General features: G+C 66.9%; 1 protein-coding gene across 1 annotated transcript; it reads left to right on the forward strand.

The window, feature by feature from the left end:
- The first annotated feature begins 3,287 nt into the window (after positions 1-3,287).
- Positions 3,288-21,635, forward strand: LOC121098774 (signal transducer and activator of transcription 5B-like). Its single transcript, XM_040617116.1, is given in 20 exon segments — positions 3,288-3,352; positions 15,303-15,440; positions 15,583-15,739; positions 15,819-15,908; positions 16,088-16,262; positions 16,339-16,469; positions 16,545-16,696; positions 16,769-16,924; positions 17,027-17,048; positions 17,050-17,207; positions 17,345-17,432; positions 17,551-17,673; positions 17,814-17,906; positions 18,042-18,248; positions 18,678-18,772; positions 18,842-18,972; positions 19,715-19,885; positions 20,094-20,145; positions 20,527-20,634; positions 20,704-21,635. Coding segments are annotated over 19 exon segments (2,364 nt in total). The 5' UTR covers positions 3,288-3,352; positions 15,303-15,312; the 3' UTR covers positions 20,831-21,635.
- The last annotated feature ends 263 nt before the right edge of the window (positions 21,636-21,898 follow it).

The raw sequence follows: 21,898 nt of genomic DNA on the forward strand, positions 1-21,898 counted from the left end.
CTGTGCCCGGCTGGAGGCCCGGCAGCCACAGACATTGCGTGTGACCTTGATTTTCTCAGCCAGAGCAGCCAGTGCCTGGATGACTGCGCCCATGGGTTATGTGGGCCAGGGATTGTGAAAGCCGTTTGTCCGTGTGATGCAACTTGCTGAGGCGTGAGTGTCCCCAGCCAAGGCAGGGAGGGCAGGGAGTGCAGTCCTTTTGCTAATTTCCCCATTCCTTTCCTTTGTCTTAGTGGAAAAAGATGGCGTGAGAGATGCTGGCCCCATGCTGGGTGCCCGGCCCCAGCTTGCCAGTATCCCAGCTTACCTCCCTTTGAGGTCTGGAGCGCTGCGGGAGCACTGGAAACAGCAGCCAGAGCTCTGCTGGCAGCAGCTCAGCAGCGATGTGTCAGCCCCGTCTGCACAAGATGCCTCCCCAGCGTATGAGCGCAGGCGATGAAATGTTTGGTGGGAGCTGGGAGCTGCTGGGACTGGAGCCGCTCGTCCCCCCGCGCCACCCTGCTCATCCCGGGTGGCTGTGGGCACACAGTGAGGGCTAGCCAGGAGGAGGTGAGCTGAAAAGCATTGATTTGTGGCTGGCATTTGCATGGGAGCGGGTGCTGGGGTAGTGCCTGCCCAACCAGCAGATATTTACCTCTCGGACATGTGAGGCTGGGCAAGGGGGTGAGGAGCTGGAGCTGGAGAAGGGCTGTTTGGGGGTGTCAGGCTGAGCAGCAGAGCCCCAGAGGCTGTGGCACCCCAGCCAGGCTGTGGCTTTGCCAGCCAGACAAGGGTCCTTGGGTGTCCTGCCAGGACCCTTGGGTCATCACTTCCCCGCCAGCCAGCTCCCATGGCTGCACGCTCCTGAAGGAAGAAGGACTTCAATACAAAAGCAATAGATAAAATATGGAGCACGAGAACTTGGGACTGTGCTTTTACTTAATTGCCAAAGGATTTGTAATTGCCAGTGCATTAACTGTCCTAAGAACCATCCTGTCCCAGCACCGGCACACGAGCAAGGAGAACTAAGCCCAGCTCTCCCGGCTTCCCAGGGCTGGCGCTGGGTGCTTGCCAGCCGTGGGCAGGGCACCCATGCTTCTCCCAGGCCGGAGCAGGACGGTGCCCTGCACCAGATGAATTTCCCTGCAGAGTTTTTTTCAGGCCGCAGAAGATTATCTGGTAATGAAAGTGAAAGCCCAGGAGATCCCATGTGGCTGGCGAGAGCACTCAAGCAGAAACAAGCACGCCCAGTATTGCTTCCTGCCCTGCCGCTGCGCCACTGCCCGGGGTGCCCCATCGCCCGGGGTGCCCCATCGCCCTGGGTGCCCCATTGCCCTGGGTGCCCCATCACCACAGGTGCCCCATCGCCCTGGGTGCCCCATCACCCTGGGTGCCCCATCACCACAGGTGCCCCATCGCCCTGGGTGCCCCATCGCCCTGGGTGCCCCATCGCCCTGGGTGCCCCATCACCACAGGTGCCCCATCGCCCTGGGTGCCCCATCACCCTGGGTACCCCATCGCCCTGGGTGCCCCATCACCACAGGTGCCCCATCGCCCTGGGTGCCCCATCGCCCTGGGTGCCCCATCACCACAGGTGCCCCATCGCCCTGGGTGCCCCATCGCCCTGGGTGCCCCATCGCCCTGGGTGCCCCATCGCCCTGGGTGCCCCATCGCCACAGGTGCCCCATCGCCCTTGGTGCCCCATCGCCCTGGCGTGCCGGTGCTGCCCAGGAGGCGTTTGGTGTGGGTGGGCAGCTGTGCAAAAGCCCTTCAGGCTGCTGCCACCTATCCCAGTTTGGGGGACCCCAGGGGAGCAGGTAGCACCTTGGGTCTCCTTACAGCTTGCAGGGGATGTGGCAGCTCAGGGGAAGGAGACGCACTGGTGCGTTCCCCTGCCTTCGCTCCAAGCCTGCTTGCCCTGCTGGTGCACGAGGCTGTGACAACACTGGGGACCCGGCGGCGGTGCAGACCTCGCGGCATCAGCGCAGGGCCTGCAGCGGGAGAGGCATCCGGATCCAAACGGGAGAGGTGAGCGTTCCACACGGAGCAGCCGGGGCAGTCGCTGGCCTGAGTCAGCACAAAGCAGCCCCGCAGCCGCGTGTGCGCCCACTGGTACTGTAGCCACAAGGGGATGGGACCCCGGGGTCCGGGGAGCCACGGTCAAGGTGTGCGGGCAGCCAGGGCCGGCTCCGCAGGCGCTTGGCGGGTGCTGATCATGGACCCCGCGATGCCGGGCACCAGCCCCGGGCCTTGGCTGCGGCGCTGCCCAAACCTGGCTGTGCTCCTGCCAGGGCCGGTGCCGCAGCACCCCGGTGTGATGTACCTGCTCGAGGGGCTGCTGCGCTGGGCAGAGACGTGCGGGGATTGAGGAGACATGACGGGACACTGTCATCGGGAGGTGGCTGGTGGCTGCGCGCTCGTAACCGCCGCTCACACCTTTTGGGTGACTCCTGTTCCTGGAGGCTCCTCACCCTGGGAGCTCCCTGGGCTGGCGGAACGCTGCCTTGCCTGACCTTGGGCGGTGGCTCCCGCGGCACCCCTGGGGCTGGCTGACCCCACCGGCCCCGCAGCGTGGGACCCTTCCCCTGCCAGCCCAGCCCCAGCCAGTGGCACTGCTCCGGCACCGTGCCCCTCGCATGCCCACGGCTGTGTTACCCGGTGGGAAGAAGCCTGCGGAGCAGAGGGAGCAGGAGCAGCGGCATCACGGTGGGGTGGGGTATCCCTTCCCACCCTGGGCTGGCGGCTCCCACGGGAAACCCTTTCTGCCCGGGCACAGGAGCCGGCGCGGCCGCTGCCCCGGGGGGCTTGGGGTGAGCGGGGGGCAGCCGAGGCCCACCAGCGCAGCGCCAAGGGACCATTAAGAAATATGAATGGGTGCAAGGGGCAGCGCCCGCGCCTTCACGGCAGCGCGGTGGCCCTCGGTGACGCGTGGCAGAGGGGCCGGCTGGCACGCAGCTGGCACGGGGGAAGAGCCCGGTGACGAGGACAGAGACTGAAAGGAGAGGGGCGGAGGGGGGGGTCCCGGTGCTCGGGGGGGTTCTCGTCCATGCCTTGTGCCGGGGCCCTGGCGCCGGGGCCCGGTGCGCGCTGGGCTGCCCCGGTGCCAGACGCCGGGGCCGGTTTGCGCCCCGCCGGCGCCCGCAGCCGCTTGGGGCTCCGCCCGCGCCCGGTGGCCGGGGCCGTTACCCGGTGGCGGGGGCGGGCGGGGGCGGTGCCGCGGGGGGGCGGCGCATCGCGGGCCGGGCCGGGCCGGGCCGGGCGGCGGGGGGCGGCGCAGGCGGCGGCGGCGGCGGCCGGAGGGGGCAGAGCGGCGGGGAGCCGAGCGCCGAGAGCTGCCGGAGCAGCGGAGCCGCAGCCGCCGCCGCGGCCGCAGGTAGGGGCGGGCGCGGGGGCGCCGCCGGCACCGGGACGGGGCCGCTTTCGCTTTCCGCGGCGGAGCCGGGGCCGTGACGGGGGGCACCTGCGGCGGGGGCGGCCGGGCCCGGGGCGCGCCGCCCCTCCCCTCCCCGCCCGCCGCCCGTCGGTAAATATTTTGGGTGTTTCGTAAGTGGCGGCCGGGCGCCGCGGCGGGGCCTGGCTGCGGGGGGGCCGCGCAGGTGCGGGCCGGGCCGGGGCGCGGGCAGGCGTCGGGGCCGGCGCTCGGGGGGGGCCGGGCTTAGCGCGACCGCCGTGCGGGCCGGGGGCGGGCGGCGGGGCCGTCCCGGGGCCGCGGCGTATCCCGGGGCGGGGGCGCTCGTCGCCCGGCGGAGCGGGGCTGGTTCCCGCCCCCGGCGGCCCGGGGCCCGGCCCTGCTGCGGGGGGGGGGGCAGCGCCGAAACCGGCCCCGCGCGTCCCGGGGCGGCGGGGTGGCCCGGAGACCCAGCCCCGGGCGTGCGTGCGGAGGGGGTCCCCAGGCGGCCGGGATGAGACGGGGGTCCCCAGGCAGCCGGGGTAGGGGGTGTTCTCGGGCGGGCGGAGTGGGGGAGGTCCCAGGCAGGTGTGGGGAGGGGGTCCCCAGGCAGGCAGGGTGGGGGGAGGTCCAGGCAGGCGTGGGGAGGGGGTCCCCAGGCAGGCAGGGTGGGGGGAGGTCCAGGCAGGCGTGGGGAGGGGGTCCCCAGGCAGGCAGGGTGGGGGGAGGTCCAGGCAGGCGTGGGGAGGGGGTCCCCAGGCAGGCAGGGTGGGGGGAGGTCCAGGCAGGCGTGGGGAGGGGGTCCCCAGGCAGGCAGGGTGGGGGGAGGTCCAGGCAGGCGTGGGGAGGGGGTCCCCAGGCAGGCGTGGGGAGGGGGTCCACCAGGCAGCCAGTGTTAGGGGAGCTCCCAGGCAGGTGGGGAGGGGGTCCCCGGGTAGGCAGGAGACCCCGCTGCCAGCAGCACGGTGGGAGCGGGGGTCCCGCTTGCTGGTGGTGGTGGGGGAGCTACACAGCTCCGCACTGCAGGGCAGGGTCGGAGGCAGATGGAAAGGTCCCCCCGTGCGAGGCGGGAGCGGTGACACCCCAGGGGACTGCAGCGCCTGGTGGCCTTTCACCCAGCCCGTGTGCCGGCCGGGGTGCTGCCGGGTGACTGCGAGCCCAGGGGAGCCGCGGCCACCTGTCCAGCGGGATACGGGAGCTGTCAGGGCTCTGTGCCCAGCCGGCCACCGAGCTCCGGCCGGGCCAGGCTCCCCGCTGCTCCTCGCCGTGACACCGAGTGGCCGTGGGTCTCTGGTGCCCAGCAGCTGCGGCATGGAGCCTGCAGTTAAATAAACTGACGGGCAGTGACGACGAGCGACTTGGTGGAGGTGTTTGGGGTGCAGGGTCGCGTGGCACGGACGTGGCACGCAAGGTCCCCACAGGGGATCCAGGATGTCCAGGATCCCCACAGGACGTCCCTGGCCCCAGGCTGGCTCATCTTGCAAGCTGCCCATGGCCAGAGCCGCGTCCCCGGTGGCACATGCGCTGGGGCTCATGGCTGGCATCCATGGAGGCAGTTGGTGCGTGCCCCATGGGGTGCTCCGCAGGATCTGCACCGTGCGAGCTTTGCCCCTTCTCCCCCCTGCACCCCACCTTTGGGAGGAAGGCTCTGCGCCCGTTGTGGGGAGCACAGCCCGGCGCGGGAGGGCTGGCTGCTGTTGTGGTGCTCTCTTGGTGGCGGTTTTGGTTTGCCGTCGTGCTTTGATGGGTCTGCACCAGCGCAGTGAGCCTGCGCTGGAGGGAGGTTTGGTTGGGGGCTGGAACCGAGCTGGCTCTGCCCTGTCTGTGTGGCTCTGGGGGACGGGGAGGCGTTGAGGGTGTTGGGGTCACCTGCCCGTGGGTGGCTGCAGCAAGCCCTGGTGCTCCTGAAGCCGTTGGGATGGCAGCTGCCCTGACACGGCTCCCTGGGTCCCTGTGATGCTGGATGTGAAGGTGGAGACCATCCCCCTGGGTTTCGCAGCCGTCCCTGGGGCCGAGGAGGGCCGTGCTGTGCCGTGCCGCGTGTGCAGCCACGTGGAGGAGGAGCTCTGGGGCAGGTTGAGAGGTGCCAACAGCTCGTGCCTGGCGCCACGGGAGAGCCCGGCTGGGAACGGGGTGTGACGGGCAGCTGTCACCCACTCTGTCACCCATTCTGCGTTTTGTGGCACTTTGACACAGTGTCCTCTTCCAGGGGGTGTTTTCCCCCCACCCCCACCCCAGCAGCTCTCGCTAGAGCCACCTCACTGGCCCTGGTGCTCCTGCCTTGTCCCGAGGCTGATGTTTCAGGGCAGGACGAGAGATGCTGGCACCGGCACTGGGACAGGGAGCTGCAGCCAGGGATGCTCGGCGGTGGGTGTCACGGAGCCTCTGGAGGCACCTTCCCCCTCTCACTGTGAGGGAAGTGCTGAATCCAAAGCGGCCGTGAGGTCTTCGCCGTGGGGTTTCCCAGCTCTTTCTTGAGTGATAGCAAAACTCAGATACTCTGCTAGCGAAAAATCCCTGCTCCTCGTACTCCTTCACAAGCGTGGGCGGTGGGGCGGCAAGTGGTGACTGTGCTGTGCTGAGTACAGTAAAGCGGCCCCGTCAGCTGGGAAACGACTTTCTGGTTTGCAGGGAATTACTGTAAACTGGGCTGCCCTCGACGGGCTTCACGGCAGCCCCGGGGAGCCCAGGTGCAGCCGGGTGGTGTGTGGGTCCAGCAGGACCTGCCTCCCGTCGGCATCCCCCGGGCACCTGCGCTGGTGGCTGCGGTCCCTCTGCCCGGCCAGGCTGTGGGTGCTGCCCTGGGAGCAGCCTCGGCGTTACGGGGCCAGCCGCGCTGCGGTGGTGCCAGCGGCGGGGCTGCGCGTGCTGCGGGATGCAGGCAGGGGATGGATGGTCCCTGCCTCACCGGGACAGGTCGGGATTCGGCTCCGGCCTGGGAGGCTGTGCCGGCTGCTGGCTCTGGGGCTCCGGCATGCTCCGGGAGACGGAGCCTCGACAGCTGTAATGTTTCTCTGGCATGCCTTTCCTTTCATGGGGTGTCTATTTTGCAACCCCCAAGTGTTTTGATCCCGGGAGGAAGGGGGCGGGGGTGTTTACCCTGGCACCGCATGGTCGGTGCAGGGATCCAGGCGGTGCTGGGCATGCCTGAATTTTACGTGCAGCAACAGTTCTAGCAACATCTGCTGGCTGATAAAAGGTAGGCTGGCTGCTGTGAGCCGCTTCTCCAGCCTCGTTGGGAAATGTCGAGGGGGAGGCACACATGCGAACGCAGCTTCCTGGCCGATAGGGCTGAGCTGACTTGCTGATAAAGCAGAATTCACCCATCTGGCTGCACCAGAGGGGCCAGGAGCGCCGGCTGTCTCAGGTGGGCACGCTTCGTGCCCTGCGTTTCCCCTAGTGCCAGCTCCTGCTTTCAGCCACGCCGGGGAGCGATATGCTGCTGGGCGGCTTCTCACCGGGCTCGGGTGGCCGCCGTGGTATAACCGAACCGTAACATGGTCACAACACGCTCCCTGTTCAAACAGTCACTGGTGAGTTTTGCAATCTATTTTCGCTGCAACTTCACGTCTTCCTGTTGTTGTGAGATGTAAATGCTGGTTTATAGCGCAGCTCTGCCAGGGAGGGAATTGGGGAAAAGGCTGGCGCTGGGGCAGAGCTCGAAGAGCCGGCGCAGCATCAGCGCAGCCTGGGTGCTGGGTGCGTGCTCTGTCTGGCTTTTCATCCCTCTTGCTCGATGGCTGCCTGCAAAGCTTTTAGCAGAGAAAGAGGCAGCTGTCGCTGGCGGCATATCTGAGCCCCTTGCACCGACTAAAACAGCTGTAAAATGATCTCTGTTCTATTTGGTAGCGTGGACATGCGGCCTTGGCGCTTTCGGGCTGCAGCTCCGTGGCACAGCTGCCGTGGCCTGACACGTTCCGTTTATAACCCGTCAGACACCTGAGCCTTTTGGAAAGGCTTCGGTGGGTCGGTGGGGTGCTTGCGGTGTACCCCGGGGGGCTGGGGCTCTACTCTGCCCCAGTGCTGCCTGCGGCTGCTGCTGCTCCCGGGCTGTGGAGCATGTCCTGGGGTGAGGAAAGCCGAAAGCCAGCTCTCCGTCCCCAGGATGTGTTTGTGCGCACTGGGGATGAGTGCTGTGTTTAACCCCTGGCCGGGTTTGACTGTGAGGTTTACCCACTCAATGACAACTGTTTCGCAGAAACTAGTAGCGTTCTGGGTTTTGATTCCCATTCTGACTAGTCCCCCCTCCTGCCAGCATCCCCGGGTGTTTGCGTGTCCCTTCTTCTGAAGGCAAAGCTTTACCCTTCTGCTCCGCTGACCCAGTGCGAGAGCATCTCCCAGCACGGAGCAGCTGCTGGGGCATGAACCGCGGTGCCCAGCGGCTGCAGATGGCCTGGAGGGGCAAAGCACCATGGGGGCTGTGGGGGGACCCGCCTGTCCCACACCGGCGACAGGGTGCTGCTGGGCTGGGATGTCTGCGAAGGGCTGGCAAGGCAGAGCGGTGCGGGCGTTTTCCCAGGCTCCGTGGTGGCCGGTGCAGGGCAGCACCCAGTGTCCCTGTTGCTCGAGCATCCTTGTGCCCACCTGGGTGCTCACGGCCCACGGTTGGTGTTTGCTGCCAAAGATGAAGGTGCGAGGGTCTGCACTGCAAGCGCTGCACATACCCTGCGCTGTCTTGCCCTGCTGGTGTCCCTCTGTCCCTGCTTGCCAGCGGTCCCTGTCCTGCCCCAGGTGCCCGTGCCATGGCGTGCCAACTGGGCTGGTCCCATGGGATGCCGTGCCAGCGGTGGGGGAGGCTCCCGTGCCGTCTCCCGTGCCGCGCAGGGATCAGCGGCGTGGCGTTGGGGATGGACGCAGCTGGAGCGGTGCAGTCGGTGCCTGCGCCGCCCGCGTCTCCCACCTGGGTCCTGCTCTGCAAATCCAGCCTGGCCTGGATTAGGGCGATTGTGTGCGCTCGCTGGAGCGTGGCAGATAAAATGAAATTGTGTCTTCAGACCCCAATCACCACTAATTCGCTGCTGAAATGAGCTTAATCCTCAGGCCCTTCTGACCAGTCCATCCCTCCGGGGCTGGTGCTGGTCTGAGTGGGGATTAGCAGTGAGCTCGGGGCTGCGCTGGAGGTGGCCTCGGTGCCGTGGGCTGGCGGGGGACCTGTGGGACCCCGGGGCTGTGCTGGGGTGTCCTCAGTGTCCCCGGGAGGTGGCCCTTCTGCTTGGCTGGTTTTGTTGGAAGGGGCAGCACAGGGATGAACCGGCTGGTGGGGTGTGGGGGCTTCTCCCTTGTCCCAGATCTGCCTGGGGTTGCTGGGATCCTGTCACCTCCCAGCCCCTCCCCAGGGCCGCCTCTGGGGCGATGCTTCTTCCCTCTGGGGATGGAGGAGGGGGACCGGGGTCAGACCCCCGCCGTGGGGCTGGACTGGGGGGCGAGGGCCGTGTGGGAGTCCCTGGGTGCCGCACCTCCTGCGGGCCAGTGCTTCACCCTCAGCGCTGCGTTACGGGGGGTTGGGGTGGGCTATTATTATTGTGGAGGAAAAATATTTCATCAAGTGCCATGGCACATGGTGGCTGCGCATCCCCTCCCGGGCGAGGGACGGTACCTGCCCAGAGCTGGGATGCTGTGGGTGGGCAGCGGCTCCACACCCACCCCAGGATTCCCCCACCGAGCCCTGCGGGAAGCCCCAGGACCCCGAGGTGTTGGATCCGGCAGCTCCCTGCCACATAAGCCCCGCAGCCGGTTAATTTGGTTAATTCGGCTGCTTGGCCCCAGGGAGCCTGGAGTAATTAAAGCGCTGCCCGGGTCTCTCCTAATCCTGTCTGTGGCCTTATGGCAGGGGTAGCACCAGCGCTGGCGGGGACGGGGCTCCCTGCGGAGGGTGTCCCGTGGGGTCTGTGCCGGACTCGTGCCCATGGGGGCCAGGTGGGCACTTGGCTCTGTCCGTGTGTCCTGTCCACCCCTGCCTGGCTCCTGCTCCGCCACTGGCTGCCTGCATCCATCTGGGTGGGCAGGCTGCCTGCGCTGCCCTGCTCGGCCCCCAGCCCCCCCAGTGCCCAGACAAGCCCCCGTTGTTCCCGTGCGGCCGGAGCCTCCAGCTCAGCCTCTATGGGGTCCGGCACAGCTGGCTCATTGTGCCGGGGCTGGGCGGGTGGTCCTGGGGCACCCGCTGAGCTTGGCTGGGGGGTGGCAGCATGGCCGTGGCCCCCCTGCTTTGCCGTGGGGACCTGGGTCCCGCCGGTGCCGGTGCTGCTCCGTGCTCAGCATCGGAGCGGATCCCACCCGTGCCAGGGCAGTGCCTGTGTCCGGCTGCGGCTGCCCCGGCGTGGCTCTTGGTGCAGGGGGGTGGGTTTCTCTCGTGGTCCCAGCCCCTGGATTTGAGGGATTTTTCTGGGATTTCGTTGGGTATTTTGGTGGTTTTGGTTTGACGCAGGTTTCTGGGCCTCTGTGGTTGGGAGGGAAAATCTGAAGAGAGGAGAAAAACCTTTCCCGAGGGTGGCAAATGCTGGTGGGCAGGTACAGCCCCAGGCCCGTGGGCTGCAGGCAGCCCCTCACCCTCGCCCACCCCCCAGCAGTGCCTGTCCTGGGCTGGGGCATCTCTGCCTGCCTGTGGGGCTGGTTTCTCCCCACGGCAGCATCAGCCCACACACGGGGTTCCCTTGTTCCTGTAAGGGTGCCAGTTCTCCATTTTTGACTCTCCAAGCTGCTGGGAACCCCGGCTGGTCCTGGCACTGCCCATCGCAGCTCTGCCCCCCCATCACCTCTGCCCTCGGGGGGGCACGTTGTGTTCCCAGAGCTGGCCGTGCCTCTTCCGTGAGCCCTTGGCACCCGGCCCCGGCAGTTTCCACCGTGGGCTGGGGGCTCTGGCGGGCTGGGGGTGGCTGGCAGCCTCCTCCCCGATGCTGCCGGGGCGAAGCCATCGGCTGCCGCCGCTCTTCTGAGACAAACAAAACCCATCAAAGCCTTGAGCTTCTAGAAAGAGCTCGCCTCCCTCACCGGGTGGGCGCCACCACCTCCCAGCCAAAAGCTGGAAACCACAGGCAGGCGTAAAATGGGACCCAGTTCCCAGCACCATGGCCCTCCACACCAGCTCCACCGTACCCCGGTACCCACCAGCCCTGGCCAGCAGCTCTGAGTGGGGCCAGGGGGTCTGGGGGCTGCTCGGCAGCACCCTGGTGTTCCCAGTGCCGTGTGCTGGGGGGCTGTGAATGGAGTGGGGGGGTGCAGGTGAGTCTGTCCCATCTTTCCCCATGCTGAGCTCCTGCATCTGTCCCTGGGGTCCCATCCTGAGCTGCTGGGGGGACTTGGTGGGGGTCAGCCCTGGCAACCCGCTGGGGGCAGAGGCTGTGCCTGGCTCCGGCACCAGGGAGGGGTGCGGGGCTGGGCGCACGGGGGGTGCTGTCCCCGCTCCCTCGGCGGGCACCGCGCGTGCAGCGGTGGCGGAGGAAGCTGCTGGCAGCCGGGGCTGGCTGCCCTGCGCAGGCAGCTGACATTTTGGAAGGAAATAGCTGCTTTCTGCTCCTTCCTGTAGCGCGCAGGCTGCGAAACGGCCGCCCCGGGAGCCTGGCTGTGCCGGCAGCACCTGCCTGCAGCCGCGGCCACGCTGCCCCGGTGCCAGGACGCCGGAGCGGTGCGTGGGGCAGAGCGGTGCCCGACCCCGGGTGAGTGCAGCCGTGGGACGGGGAACCCCGCACCCAGCTGGGGCTGTGGGTCCCGTGCCCTGAAGGAGCTGGGGATGGTGCTGAGCCAACCCTGGGGCTTCGGGGCCGTCGGGTGGGTGCGGAGCCCTCTGTGGCCCCCCCCCCCCCCCCCGTGGGGCAGGACATGGTGCACAGGGGTGCTTGCTGCCTGCTCAAGGGGGAGGGGGGGGCTGAGCTGGGGGAGCCCATGGTGGGGGGTCCAGCTGAGCGGGACCGTCGCGCTGCCCTGGGGTGAGCCGGTGCGGGCGGCGGGGGTGCTGTGTGTGTTGGGGAAACCGGAGCCTTTCTGTGCTGTCGGCTGCCAGCACCGCCATTCCCGGGGCCTGGCTGGGGGCCGGATCCTGCCCTGGAGGGACCCTGCCTGGGACGTGCCGTTCTTGGGGGATGCGGGATACCCTGCTGCCGGGGGGGAGCAGCGGTGGCTGGGGCAGGATGGGAGCCCCCCTGGCAGCAGTGGTGCGGGGTGTGCAGGGTCCAGCCGCCAGCAAGGCCGGCTCTGACCTGGAAGCGATCGCGGTCTCCCGGAGGTGCCGAGAAACCACGTGCCGTGTGTTTACTGCGGCTGGAGGAGGCAGCCGCAGCGGGTGCAGGGCTGGTGCCTGCCGGAGCCCAGCACCGGGCGCACGCACCGTGCTGGAGACCCCCGAGCTGGGAGAGCACCAGGCGAAGGGCAGTGCGGGAGGTGCCATGGCGGAGGGGCTGCGTGGGGCACGTGTGCGGGAGTGGGGAGGGTTATGGCCAGAGCCCTTTGCCCTGCCCCCCCCCCCCCCCCGAGCTTTGCCTGGCTCTTGGCCCCTGTCTGGCTCTGCAGGGCAAGGGACAAAGGCAAGGACCACCAGAGCAGGGGTGTCCTGCCCGCGAGGAGGTCCCCAGGGTGGCTGTGCGCCGCGAGCATCCCACGGCTGCGTGCGGTGAGCATCCTGTGAGCATCCTGTGAGCATCCTGTGAGCATGCCATGGCAATGCGTGTGCTGGCCCCTGGGCGGGCGCTGCCTGAGCTTTGCCGTGCCGGCGGCACATGGGAAGGCGCTGCGGCCGGCCTCGCCCTGTGAGGCATTTCCCTCCTTTTGTCTGCCCGCAGACACGCTCTGGCTTCCCCGCAGCTTGGGACCCAGCGCTGGCGCCAGCTTGTTGCCCCAGCCGGGACCTGCCACTGCTCCTGACAGTGTGGTCACATCGGGTCCCCTGGCTGCCACCGGCCCCAGGGGTGCTGCCCACCTCCCCCTGCCCATCCTCTCCCCTGCTGCTGCCTCGGGCCCTCTGAGAGCCCCTTTTGGGTGGGTTTCACCCACTTCGCGGCTGGTTCGGTGGTGCCTTCCCATTGGGAGTGGGGCCATCAGATGCAGAAGCAATGATGACCAGTGTCGCCCCTCCCTCTGCGCCTCCTCTGCCCCTGCTGTCCCTGTGGGGCTGGGGTCCCTTTCCATGGCACTTGTCCTACCTCTGGGAAGCTGCCGCATGTGCCGCTTCACAGGCGGTAAGTCACCGGTGAGTGCGTTGCTGTGGCTTGTTGAGCTGCTGCTGGTTAACCGAGCTGCAGTAATGGGTGGGTTGTAGCTCGCTGCCAGCAAGTAAATGCAAAGTACTTAAACCACTGCAATTATCTGTCTCTTGCAGTTGTTTGAGTGTGCGTGTGCGGCCAGCGGCTCAGCACGGCTGACCCATGCCAACGCGTGATGCTGCCCATCCCTGCTGGGGTGCGGGAGCTGCAGCCTGTGCCGGGAATGGTGCTGGGGGAGGTGAATGCCAGTGGGCTCGAGCAAGCCCGGGCCACCTGACCCTGGAGAGGTTTTCTGAGCTAAATGAGCAGGGCCAGCGTGACGCACTGGTGGCAGGAGTGTGAGGAGGGGGCTGGTCCTTGGGCATGGCGGTGCGACCGTCCCAAGGCTCCAAGGGGGTCCCTGTGAGCGCTCGCCTGGGGCAGCCGGGGATGCTGCCGAGGAGCGTGGTGCTGGGCATGCACCAAGCCAGAGCACTGGGTGCCAGCAGCCAGCTGGGTGCAGGGCTGCCTGGAAGGGCCAGCAGCTGTGGCTCTGGCTGCGCGGTGGGACCCTGGTGCTGTACCTCTTGCTGAAGCAGAGCTGTTGCCCTGGCCTTGCACGGCTGGAAAGCCTCGTTTGCTCATGGAAGGTGGCACCGGTGATTTGTACTGGGGTGCTTGGGGTGCCCCGTGGCCCTCGGGGAGGTTTGGTTTGTCAATCCGCAGGTGAGGCATGGGAGTCAAAAACGAGGTGCTTGGAGGAACGCCGGCTGTTGCGTTGGTTATGCCCATGGAGGTCCTGTCCAAGCCTGGCACGGGGCTTGCTCACCCGCCGGGGTGCTGTGGCCCCAGGGACGGCCCTGCCTTTGGTCGGGGCACGCACCAGGTGAGCCGTGCCACCGTCGCTGCTGCACGGTCCCCTTGGAAAGGCTGATGGTAACGCTGGCTCGCCTTCCCCTGGGCGCCCTGGCAGTGATGCTTGTGCTCCTGCTCACAGGCCAGTGCTGGCTGAGTGTGGTGTCTGCCGCCTCGCCGCAGCCGCAGCCTGAGACTCGTTGCTTAACAACACGCTGGAGTGGAATAGGAAGTGTTTTGTCACCGCGAGATGGGAAGAGATCACCATTTTCTCAATAAGCAGGGCAGTGTTTGCTTTGTGTCCGTGCGGACGACCCTGCTGCTCCGGGGACTTTGGCCGTTGGTGGTAACGGTGGCACCGGCACGGCCGTGGCCGCTCTCCTCGGCTCCGCCAGGGCAGTGGTTCTCGCCGATGCCCCTTATCAAGCGTCCACAATTTCTAACTGCCAGCGTACGTCCCGCTGTTGGCCATCCTGCCTTCCCTTCCCCTCCTCGCCTGCCTTTTTATGCCTCCTCAGGCCCCTCCTTGCCAGCAGGATTTCCAACTCGGTGATTTCTGTGAATGTGGAAATGTTCCTCCCTTTTTATAGAGGAAAAATTCATTTTTAGCCAACTCTTGGTTACTGTTCCTCTTCCTGCGCAGGGCTCAAGGGCTCCGGCCGTGGCTGCTCCGCTTGGACCTGCTGCCACCATCCCCCAGCGTGTGCCGCTGCCCGTGGGGTGGCACCGGCTGCTTTCAGAGCCCCTCGGCTGCTGGGTTTTTCTGAGGCTGAACAAAGCACTTTGGGGAGGGAGGGAGGCACAAGACACCCCCCCCTGCCCCGGTCCCTGGCTCCCTCTGCTTGTCACCAGCCAGTGCAGTTACTGGATGCCATCCTGGTCACCAGCCCTGGGACACAGCCCAAGGTCTCGCACCCCTGCCTGGCACCTCCCAGGTTACTAAATCCCAGGTGGTTTCAGCGCGAGTGTGTGTAAATGGTATTTACTGCTGCATCCTCAGCTTGGAGATGGCCGTGACCCCCCTGGCCCTCCCTGATCGCTCCCCATCGCATCACCCTTGAAGAGTTGACCACCCAGTTGTTTTTCCAGGCCCCGTCAGACATAACTGCGGCAGGGGACACCAGCTTTTTATAGGTGCCATCCCTGCCTGTCCTTTCTCCCTGCCTGTCCTTTCTCCCTGCCTGTCCTTTCTCCCTGCCTGTCCTTTCTCCCTGCCTGTCCTTTCTCCCTGCCTGTCCTTTCTCCCTGCCTGTCCTTTCTCCCTGCCTGAGCCAGGGCACTGGAGCCGCGTGGCGGGTGGGATCCGGCAGCGTTCCTGCACGGAGCCAGAGCCACCCCAGAACTTGCTTTGTGAAGCTCCGTTGGTGTCTCCCCTGGCACCGGTGGCCGCAGGACCGGGGACCGGCTGGGGGCTGCGGTGCCACGTGGGCCCTCGGGGCAGGGTCTGCTCCTGCCCATCTGCCTGCCAGCGCTGCCAGGGTGTGGGCAGAGCATGGGGGAGCGCAGGGGGGGCCTCCACTCTGCGTCACCATGCATTTCTCGCCAGCCCTCCCCCTGGCCCTGTTTCCTCATTTGCGTGGCCAGCGATGGCTGCGATCCCGCGGCGCAGCAAGGGGAAATGATTACCATGTGGAGAGGCAGCGCAGAGGCGTGTTCATGGTCCCGGACCCCCCCCAGGGCTCTTCCTAGAAATGAGGGGTTGACTCAGAGCTGGGGTCCCCTGCCCCCCACACCCCTTCTTTCGTCAGCTGGAGGCGGCTCCGGCAGTACCGGAGAACCCGGAGGCTCCGGCAAAAGACTCCGGGAACCCGGAGGCTCTGGCAAAGGGCTCGCGGGGCCAGCCAGGGCTGGACCCCCACCCACGCTGCAGCACCCGGCTGCGGTGCCCTGACAGCCGGTCTCCGCGGCAGGTGGTGAGCCATGGCGGTGTGGATCCAGGCGCAGCAGCTCCAGGGCGAAGCCCTGCGGCAGATGCAGGCACTCTACGGGCAGCACTTTCCCATTGAGGTGCGGCACTACCTCTCGCAGTGGATCGAGAGCCAGGCATGGTAGGTCAGCAGGGTTCCCATGGGGGATGCTGGGCTTGGCAGCACCCACCCCTGGGGCGCCAGCGGGTGCCCCCCTCTGCCAGCGACCCCCCGTGCAGGGTCGGGGCTGCCCTGACGCCGCTGCTCTGCTCGGTGCGCGCAGGGACTCCATCGACCTCGAGAACCCGCAGGAGAACGTGAAGGCGACGCAGCTGCTGGAGGGGCTGATCCAGGAGCTGCAGAAGAAGGCAGACCACCAAGTGGGCGAAGACGGCTTCCTGCTGAAGATCAAGCTAGGGCACTATGCCACGCAGCTGCAGGTGAGTGGGGGGCCACGGGTAGGGGCTGTGGGGCTGTGTCCCTGCCCCGTGCCTGGCTCGAGCTGTGCTCTCCCTGCAGAACACGTACGACCGGTGCCCCATGGAGCTGGTGCGCTGCATCCGGCACATCCTCTACCACGAGCAGCGGCTGGTGCGGGAGGCGAATAATGTGAGTAGGGGCCGTGTAGGGGCAAGGCAGCAGGTCCCACAGGATGCTCAAGGGCTCCAGCACCGGGTGATGGGAGCAGCCCCGAGGCACAGGGTGCTCTGGGTGCCCGATGCCTCCAGCACCCAGGGGGCTGGGGAGGGTCCCCTTGCCGTGCTGAGAGCTCCCCGTGCCCTCCGCAGAGCCCCTCGCCAGCTGGCTCCCTGGTGGATGCCATGTCCCAGAAGCACCTGCAGATCAACCAGACCTTCGAGGAGCTGCGGCTCATCACGCAGGACTCTGAGAACGAGCTCAAGAAGCTGCAGCAGACACAGGAGTACTTCATCATCCAGTACCAGGAGAACATGCGTCTCCAAGGTGGGGAGAGGGCCGGGGGGTGACAGGGCCGGGGTGCTGGCGGTGCCAGCTCTAACACCACGCCCCATCCCCCCAGCCCAGTTCTCCCAGCTCTCCCAGCTGGGTCCCCAGGAGCGCCTGTCACGGGAGACGACACTGCAGCAGAAGAAGGCGTCGCTGGAGGCTTGGCTGCACCGGGAGGCCCAGACACTACAGCAGTACCGCGTGGTGAGTGCCACCACTCCGTCCCCACGCCAGCTGTGCCGCCGTCCCCGCGCCCTGTAACACCGTCCTGCCTCGCAGGACCTGGCTGAAAAGCACCAGAAGACGCTGCAGCTGCTGCGCAAGCAGCAAACGACCATCCTGGATGATGAGCTGATCCAGTGGAAGCGTCGGCAGCAGCTAGCGGGGAATGGGGGTCCCCCCGAGGGCACCCTGGATGTGCTGCAGACCTGGTGGGTGCCGGTGCTGGCTGTGCCTGGGGGGGTGCTGAGCCCCGGCACGGTGCTGAGCCCCTCTTCCCCCAGGTGCGAGAAGCTGGCAGAGATCATCTGGCAGAACCGACAGCAGATCCGCCGGGCCGAGCACTTGTGCCAGCAGCTGCCGATCCCCGGCCCGGTGGAGGAGATGCTGTCAGAGCTGAACGGCACCATCACCGACATCATCTCTGCCCTGGTGACCAGGTAGCGGTGGGGGCCCGGCGTGGCTGAGGCACCCAGCAGCCAGGGGGGGGGCCGGGCTGGGCTTGCTCTGCCTGCCTGCCCCTGATCCCTGTGCCCCCCCAGCACCTTCATCATCGAGAAGCAGCCCCCCCCAGGTGCTGAAGACACAGACCAAGTTCGCAGCCACTGTGCGGCTCCTGGTGGGGGGGAAGCTGAACGTGCACATGAACCCCCCCCAGGTGAAGGCCACCATCATCAGCGAGCAGCAAGCCAAGGCCCTGCTGAAGAACGAGAGCACCCGCAAGTAATGCCGGGGGGGGCTGGGGGGTGCTGCGGGGGGCCAGGGCTGCCGAGGCAGTGGGGAACAGGACCTGGAGCTGGGGGCGCGGGGGGGGCTCCCAGCCCTGGGGGTCCCCCTGACCCTGTGCATCCCCGTGGCAGTGAGAGCAGCGGGGAGATCCTCAACAACTGCTGCGTGATGGAGTATCACCAGGCCACGGGGACGCTCAGCGCCCACTTCCGCAACATGGTGAGCACCGCCGCCCCCCCCAGCGCTCGCGCCCGCCCTCCTGTTCCCTTGTGTCCCCGTCTGTCCCCCTGCTGTGTCCCCATCTGTCCCCCTGTGCTCACCCCTCATGTCCCTGCAGTCCCTGAAGCGGATCAAGCGCTCAGACCGCCGCGGGGCTGAGTCGGTGACGGAGGAGAAGTTCACCATCCTCTTTGAGTCACAGTTCAGCGTTGGTGGCAACGAGCTGGTCTTCCAGGTGAAGGTAAAGCCACCAGCCGTGTCCCCCGTGCAGGCGCGCAACAGGCACCGTGCCCACGGGTGTGGGGCTGGGCCCACAGGGTGCCCATGGGTGATGCTCCGGCGGTGCCCTGCAGCCCACCCCGGTCTCCTTCCTCCCGGTAGACGCTGTCCTTGCCCGTGGTGGTGATCGTGCATGGGAGCCAGGACAACAACGCCACGGCCACCGTGCTCTGGGACAACGCCTTTGCTGAGCCTGTGAGTGCCAGTGCCGTGGTGGGGTCAGGATGGGGTCTGTCTGCCCCGGGGGGGCTGCAGGAGTCGGGCTCAGTCTCCTGGCAGGAGGCAGCAGGCAGAGCTCAGTGCTGACCCTGCTCCGTGCCCCCCCGCCAGGGCCGCGTGCCCTTCGCCGTGCCCGACAAGGTGCAGTGGCCGCAGCTCTGCGAGGCGCTCAACATGAAGTTCAAGGCGGAGGTGCAGAGCAGCCGCGGGCTGACCAAGGAGAATCTGGTGTTCCTGGCGCAGAAGCTCTTCAACAGCACCAGCTCCCACCTGGAGGACTACAGCAGCACCACGGTGTCCTGGTCCCAGTTCAACCGGGTGAGCAGCTCGGTGCTGGGAGAGCTGCGGAGCCCTGGGGTCCTGCCGTGCCGGGGCAGGGGGGGTTTCTACACCCGCGGTACCAGTGCTCGTGCCGGGGGGCTGGATGGGGCACCCCCATCCCGAGGAGCTGTTTCTTCCTGGAGTAATGCAAAAACGGGGCGGCTGTTTGCTGCAGCGGGGTGGAGGAGGTCCCCTTCCTTGCTTGGAGGGACACGGGGTGCTGTAGGGCCCATGGACGGGGTCTGTGTCCTCAGGGAGACTTTGCTGGGACTGTGCTGCCGGGCTGGGCTGACCCGGGCTGGGTTTGGCAGCACCGGCGGGTGTCCGGCTGTCCGGGTCCCCGAGTCCCTGCTGCACCAAACGCTTGTGCTGTTTAACAGCAGCTCTGAGGCTGAAGGCTCATTTTCTGGGGATTTATTTCAACAGGAAAACCTGCCCGGGAGAAATTACACCTTCTGGCAGTGGTTTGATGGGGTCATGGAGGTGCTGAAGAAGCATCTGAAGCCGCACTGGAACGACGGGTAAGAGCCGCCCTGCCCTGTGCCCCCTGGCCCCGAGCCCCCTGGCCCTGACGGCCCTGCTCTGCCTAGGGCCATCCTGGGCTTCGTCAACAAGCAGCAGGCGCACGACCTGCTCATCAACAAGCCCGACGGGACCTTCCTTCTGCGGTTCAGTGACTCGGAGATCGGTGGCATCACCATCGCCTGGAAGTTTGACTCCTGTGAGTGTGTGCCAGGAGCTGGCACCCCCCAGCCCCACTGTCCCTGGCCCCATTCTGGGACTTTGCCGTCTTGTGCCCATGGGGCTGGTTTGCAGCTCCTCCGGCACCTGCTGTCTTGGCTGAGCCCCGGCACTGCCAGGGCTGGGCATGCCAGGAGCCTTCCTCGGGAAAGCGGCGAGCGCGGGAGCCCGCAGGAATGCCGTGGCTGCCCTACGGGGAGCGGTGCTGCCATCGCTCGCTGCAGCCATGGCCGTGTCCAGCCTGAGCGCTGGTGTTGGTAGCAAGGAGGGACTGGGCTAAACCGTCCAGCCGGACCGCGGGGACTCCCGTGGGGCTGTGTGGAACGCAGCGACTCCGCGGTGCTTCCCGGTGCACGCGGTTTGCATGGGTTACCTGACCCCCTGCAGCAATTCTGCTCATTACTGTTCTTTGTGAGAGCATCCTTCGGAGGGTCACCTGGCCAAGGAGCCCTGTGGAGCCCCCCGAGCTGGGGGGGACCTGCCCCCCCCCTCCCCCTGCCGTGTCTGGATGATTCCCAGACCTGCGTTGATCTTGCTGTGCTACCTGGCTGAAGCTGTTTTCTGGCGACCTGCGTTTTGTCCTTAAATGTTGCCGGGGGAGGGATGCAGCGTGGGAAATGCTGCCTTGACATTTGATGTAACCTCACAGCCCACGGCCGGAGCGGGACCGGGAGCTGCTGATGGCTCTGGGCACCACCACAGCCCTCACTCTTGTCTTCCAGCCGAGAGAATGTTCTGGAACCTGATGCCTTTCACCACCAGGGATTTCTCCATCCGCTCCCTGGCTGACCGCCTCGGGGACCTCAGTTACCTCATCTACGTGTTCCCTGACCGGCCCAAGGATGAGGTTTTCTCCAAGTACTACACGCCGGTTCTCTGTGAGTCCACGCCAGGTAGCGCTGCCCCTTCACCCCCAACGTGTCCCTCTCCTTTGTGCATCTGTCCAGGGTGGAGCCGATGCTCACAGCGTCCCTCTGTCCTGGGGCCGCATCCAGCCCCCCAGGGGCTCTGCAGCTGGCCGTGCGTGAGCCCCCAGCCCCGCCGCAGGCTTGTGGCACGCACCAACAGCTCGGGGCCTTAGTGCTGCCTTCTTTCCTCTAGCTAAAGCCGTGGATGGATATGTGAAGCCACAGATCAAGCAAGTAGTGCCAGAGTAAGTCACACCCCGCGTGGTCCCATGGGATCGTCCCTGGTGAGCGGGTTGGGGTGGCCAGCAGCCCAGGGCACCTCTGCTGTCAGGCTCCAGCACCACCAACAGCCACACTGGTGCTGAGCTGGTGCTGGGGGCAGAGGGGTGTGGGGCTGAGGCAGGGCTGGGCTGTGTTTCTTCGGAAGGTGGCGACCCCCCCCCCTTGCTGTGCAGCCACCCAAGGGGCTGGGGACCCTGCAGATTGTTGCCGTTTGTGGGTGTGGGGTTTGGGTCCCCTGCCTGCACCCTGCCAGCCTCAGGAGGTGCCCCTTGGGAGGCGGTGGGTGTTCCTGGAGTGCAGCTTCACCCCCGGGCAGCCTGTCTCAGAGCCCCCTGTCCCCACAGGTTTGTCAGCGCATCAGGCGATTCTGCCCCCGGAGGGGCCACCTACATGGACCAGGCTCCCTCGCCTGCTGTCTGCTCCCAGCCCCATTTCAACATGTACACCCAGAAGTAGGTATCACGTCCCCCGTCCCCGTCCTGCCACGGGTGCTGTCCCCCCTCACCCCCTGCCTCCCGCAGCCCCGACACCGTGCTGGAACCTGAGGGTGACTTCGACTTGGACGACACCATCGATGTGGCGAGGCATGTGGAGGAGCTGCTGCGGCGCCCCATGGACAGTCAGTGGATCCCCCATGCCCAGTCGTGATGGGCGGGCGCCCGGCTCCCCGGTCCCGGCGCTGCGGGGACTGTGCTGTGTTCGTGTCTCTGTGCCGGGGTGGTGGTGGTGGTGGGGGGCGGCGGGTGGGCCCTGCCCCGGAGATTTGCTCTGTGCTGCCCCAAAACGCAGGCTGACGTCCAGCTCTTTGGTGTTTATGCCCTTGTATAAACGGCAGCGGATTTGTCGTATGGTTTTCCTGTATGTTCCTTCTAAGAAGCCCAGCTTCGGCTTTCCGCTTCTGCAAGCACCGGCCCTGCGCCCCCCCCCCCCCCCGCTCCCTGCCGAGGGGCTGCCTGTGCCGGGGGCCGCGACATCGGCCTCGGGTTCGCTTTCGCAGTCGTCACTAAGAATGTACGTGTCGCCTTCTTGTTCTACCCCGTGGCTCTGTTCCCAGGAGATGTGTGGGTGCACCGGGCTCCGGCATGGGGTGGAGGGGTGGGGGGTGGGGGTGGGTTTGCCTGGGGTTCCCACCCCGGCTCGTGCTGGCGCTTTGCTCCACAGCAGTGGGGTCCCTTCCTGGACCTTGTCTCCTCCTTTGCCCCCCCCCCCCCCGGGATGCGGGAGCCCCATCAGCTCCCAACCTTGGTGTCCCCCCTCCGGAGCCAGCGCAGCACGAGGGAGGCAGGGCGCAAGGGCACCCAGCGAGGGCGGCCGGGCAGTGCGGGCAGTCTGGGGGGAGCAGAGCCCTCTGCCCCCCCCCAGCCTCACCCTGGCTGGGAAGCTCTGGGGTCCTGGCCATGTTATTTTTCTACCACAGAGTAAATAAAGCACGGACTATTTTTTTATCACAAAAGCTCTGGGTTTCACGTGTGTCTCGGGGAGGAGGCAGGTCCCTGCGTGCCCTGAGCCTGAGGGGGGCGGGGGGCGAGTGGGAACCCACCCCCCCAAGCTCTGGATGCTGCACAGCAGGGGAACAGTGCCCTGGGGCCAGGCACAGGGTTGGGGTCCGTGGCCCCCCCACGTCCCCCAGTGCAGCGGCAGGGCAGGTCCTTGGTGGGGGGGGGGGGGAAGCGGGGGGTGCCCGGGGGATGGGGGAGGGGGGGGGGGCGTTTTCCC

Source organism: Falco naumanni, chromosome 18, assembly GCF_017639655.2.
Source record: "Falco naumanni isolate bFalNau1 chromosome 18, bFalNau1.pat, whole genome shotgun sequence".
Taxonomy (NCBI): Eukaryota; Metazoa; Chordata; class Aves; order Falconiformes; family Falconidae; genus Falco; species Falco naumanni.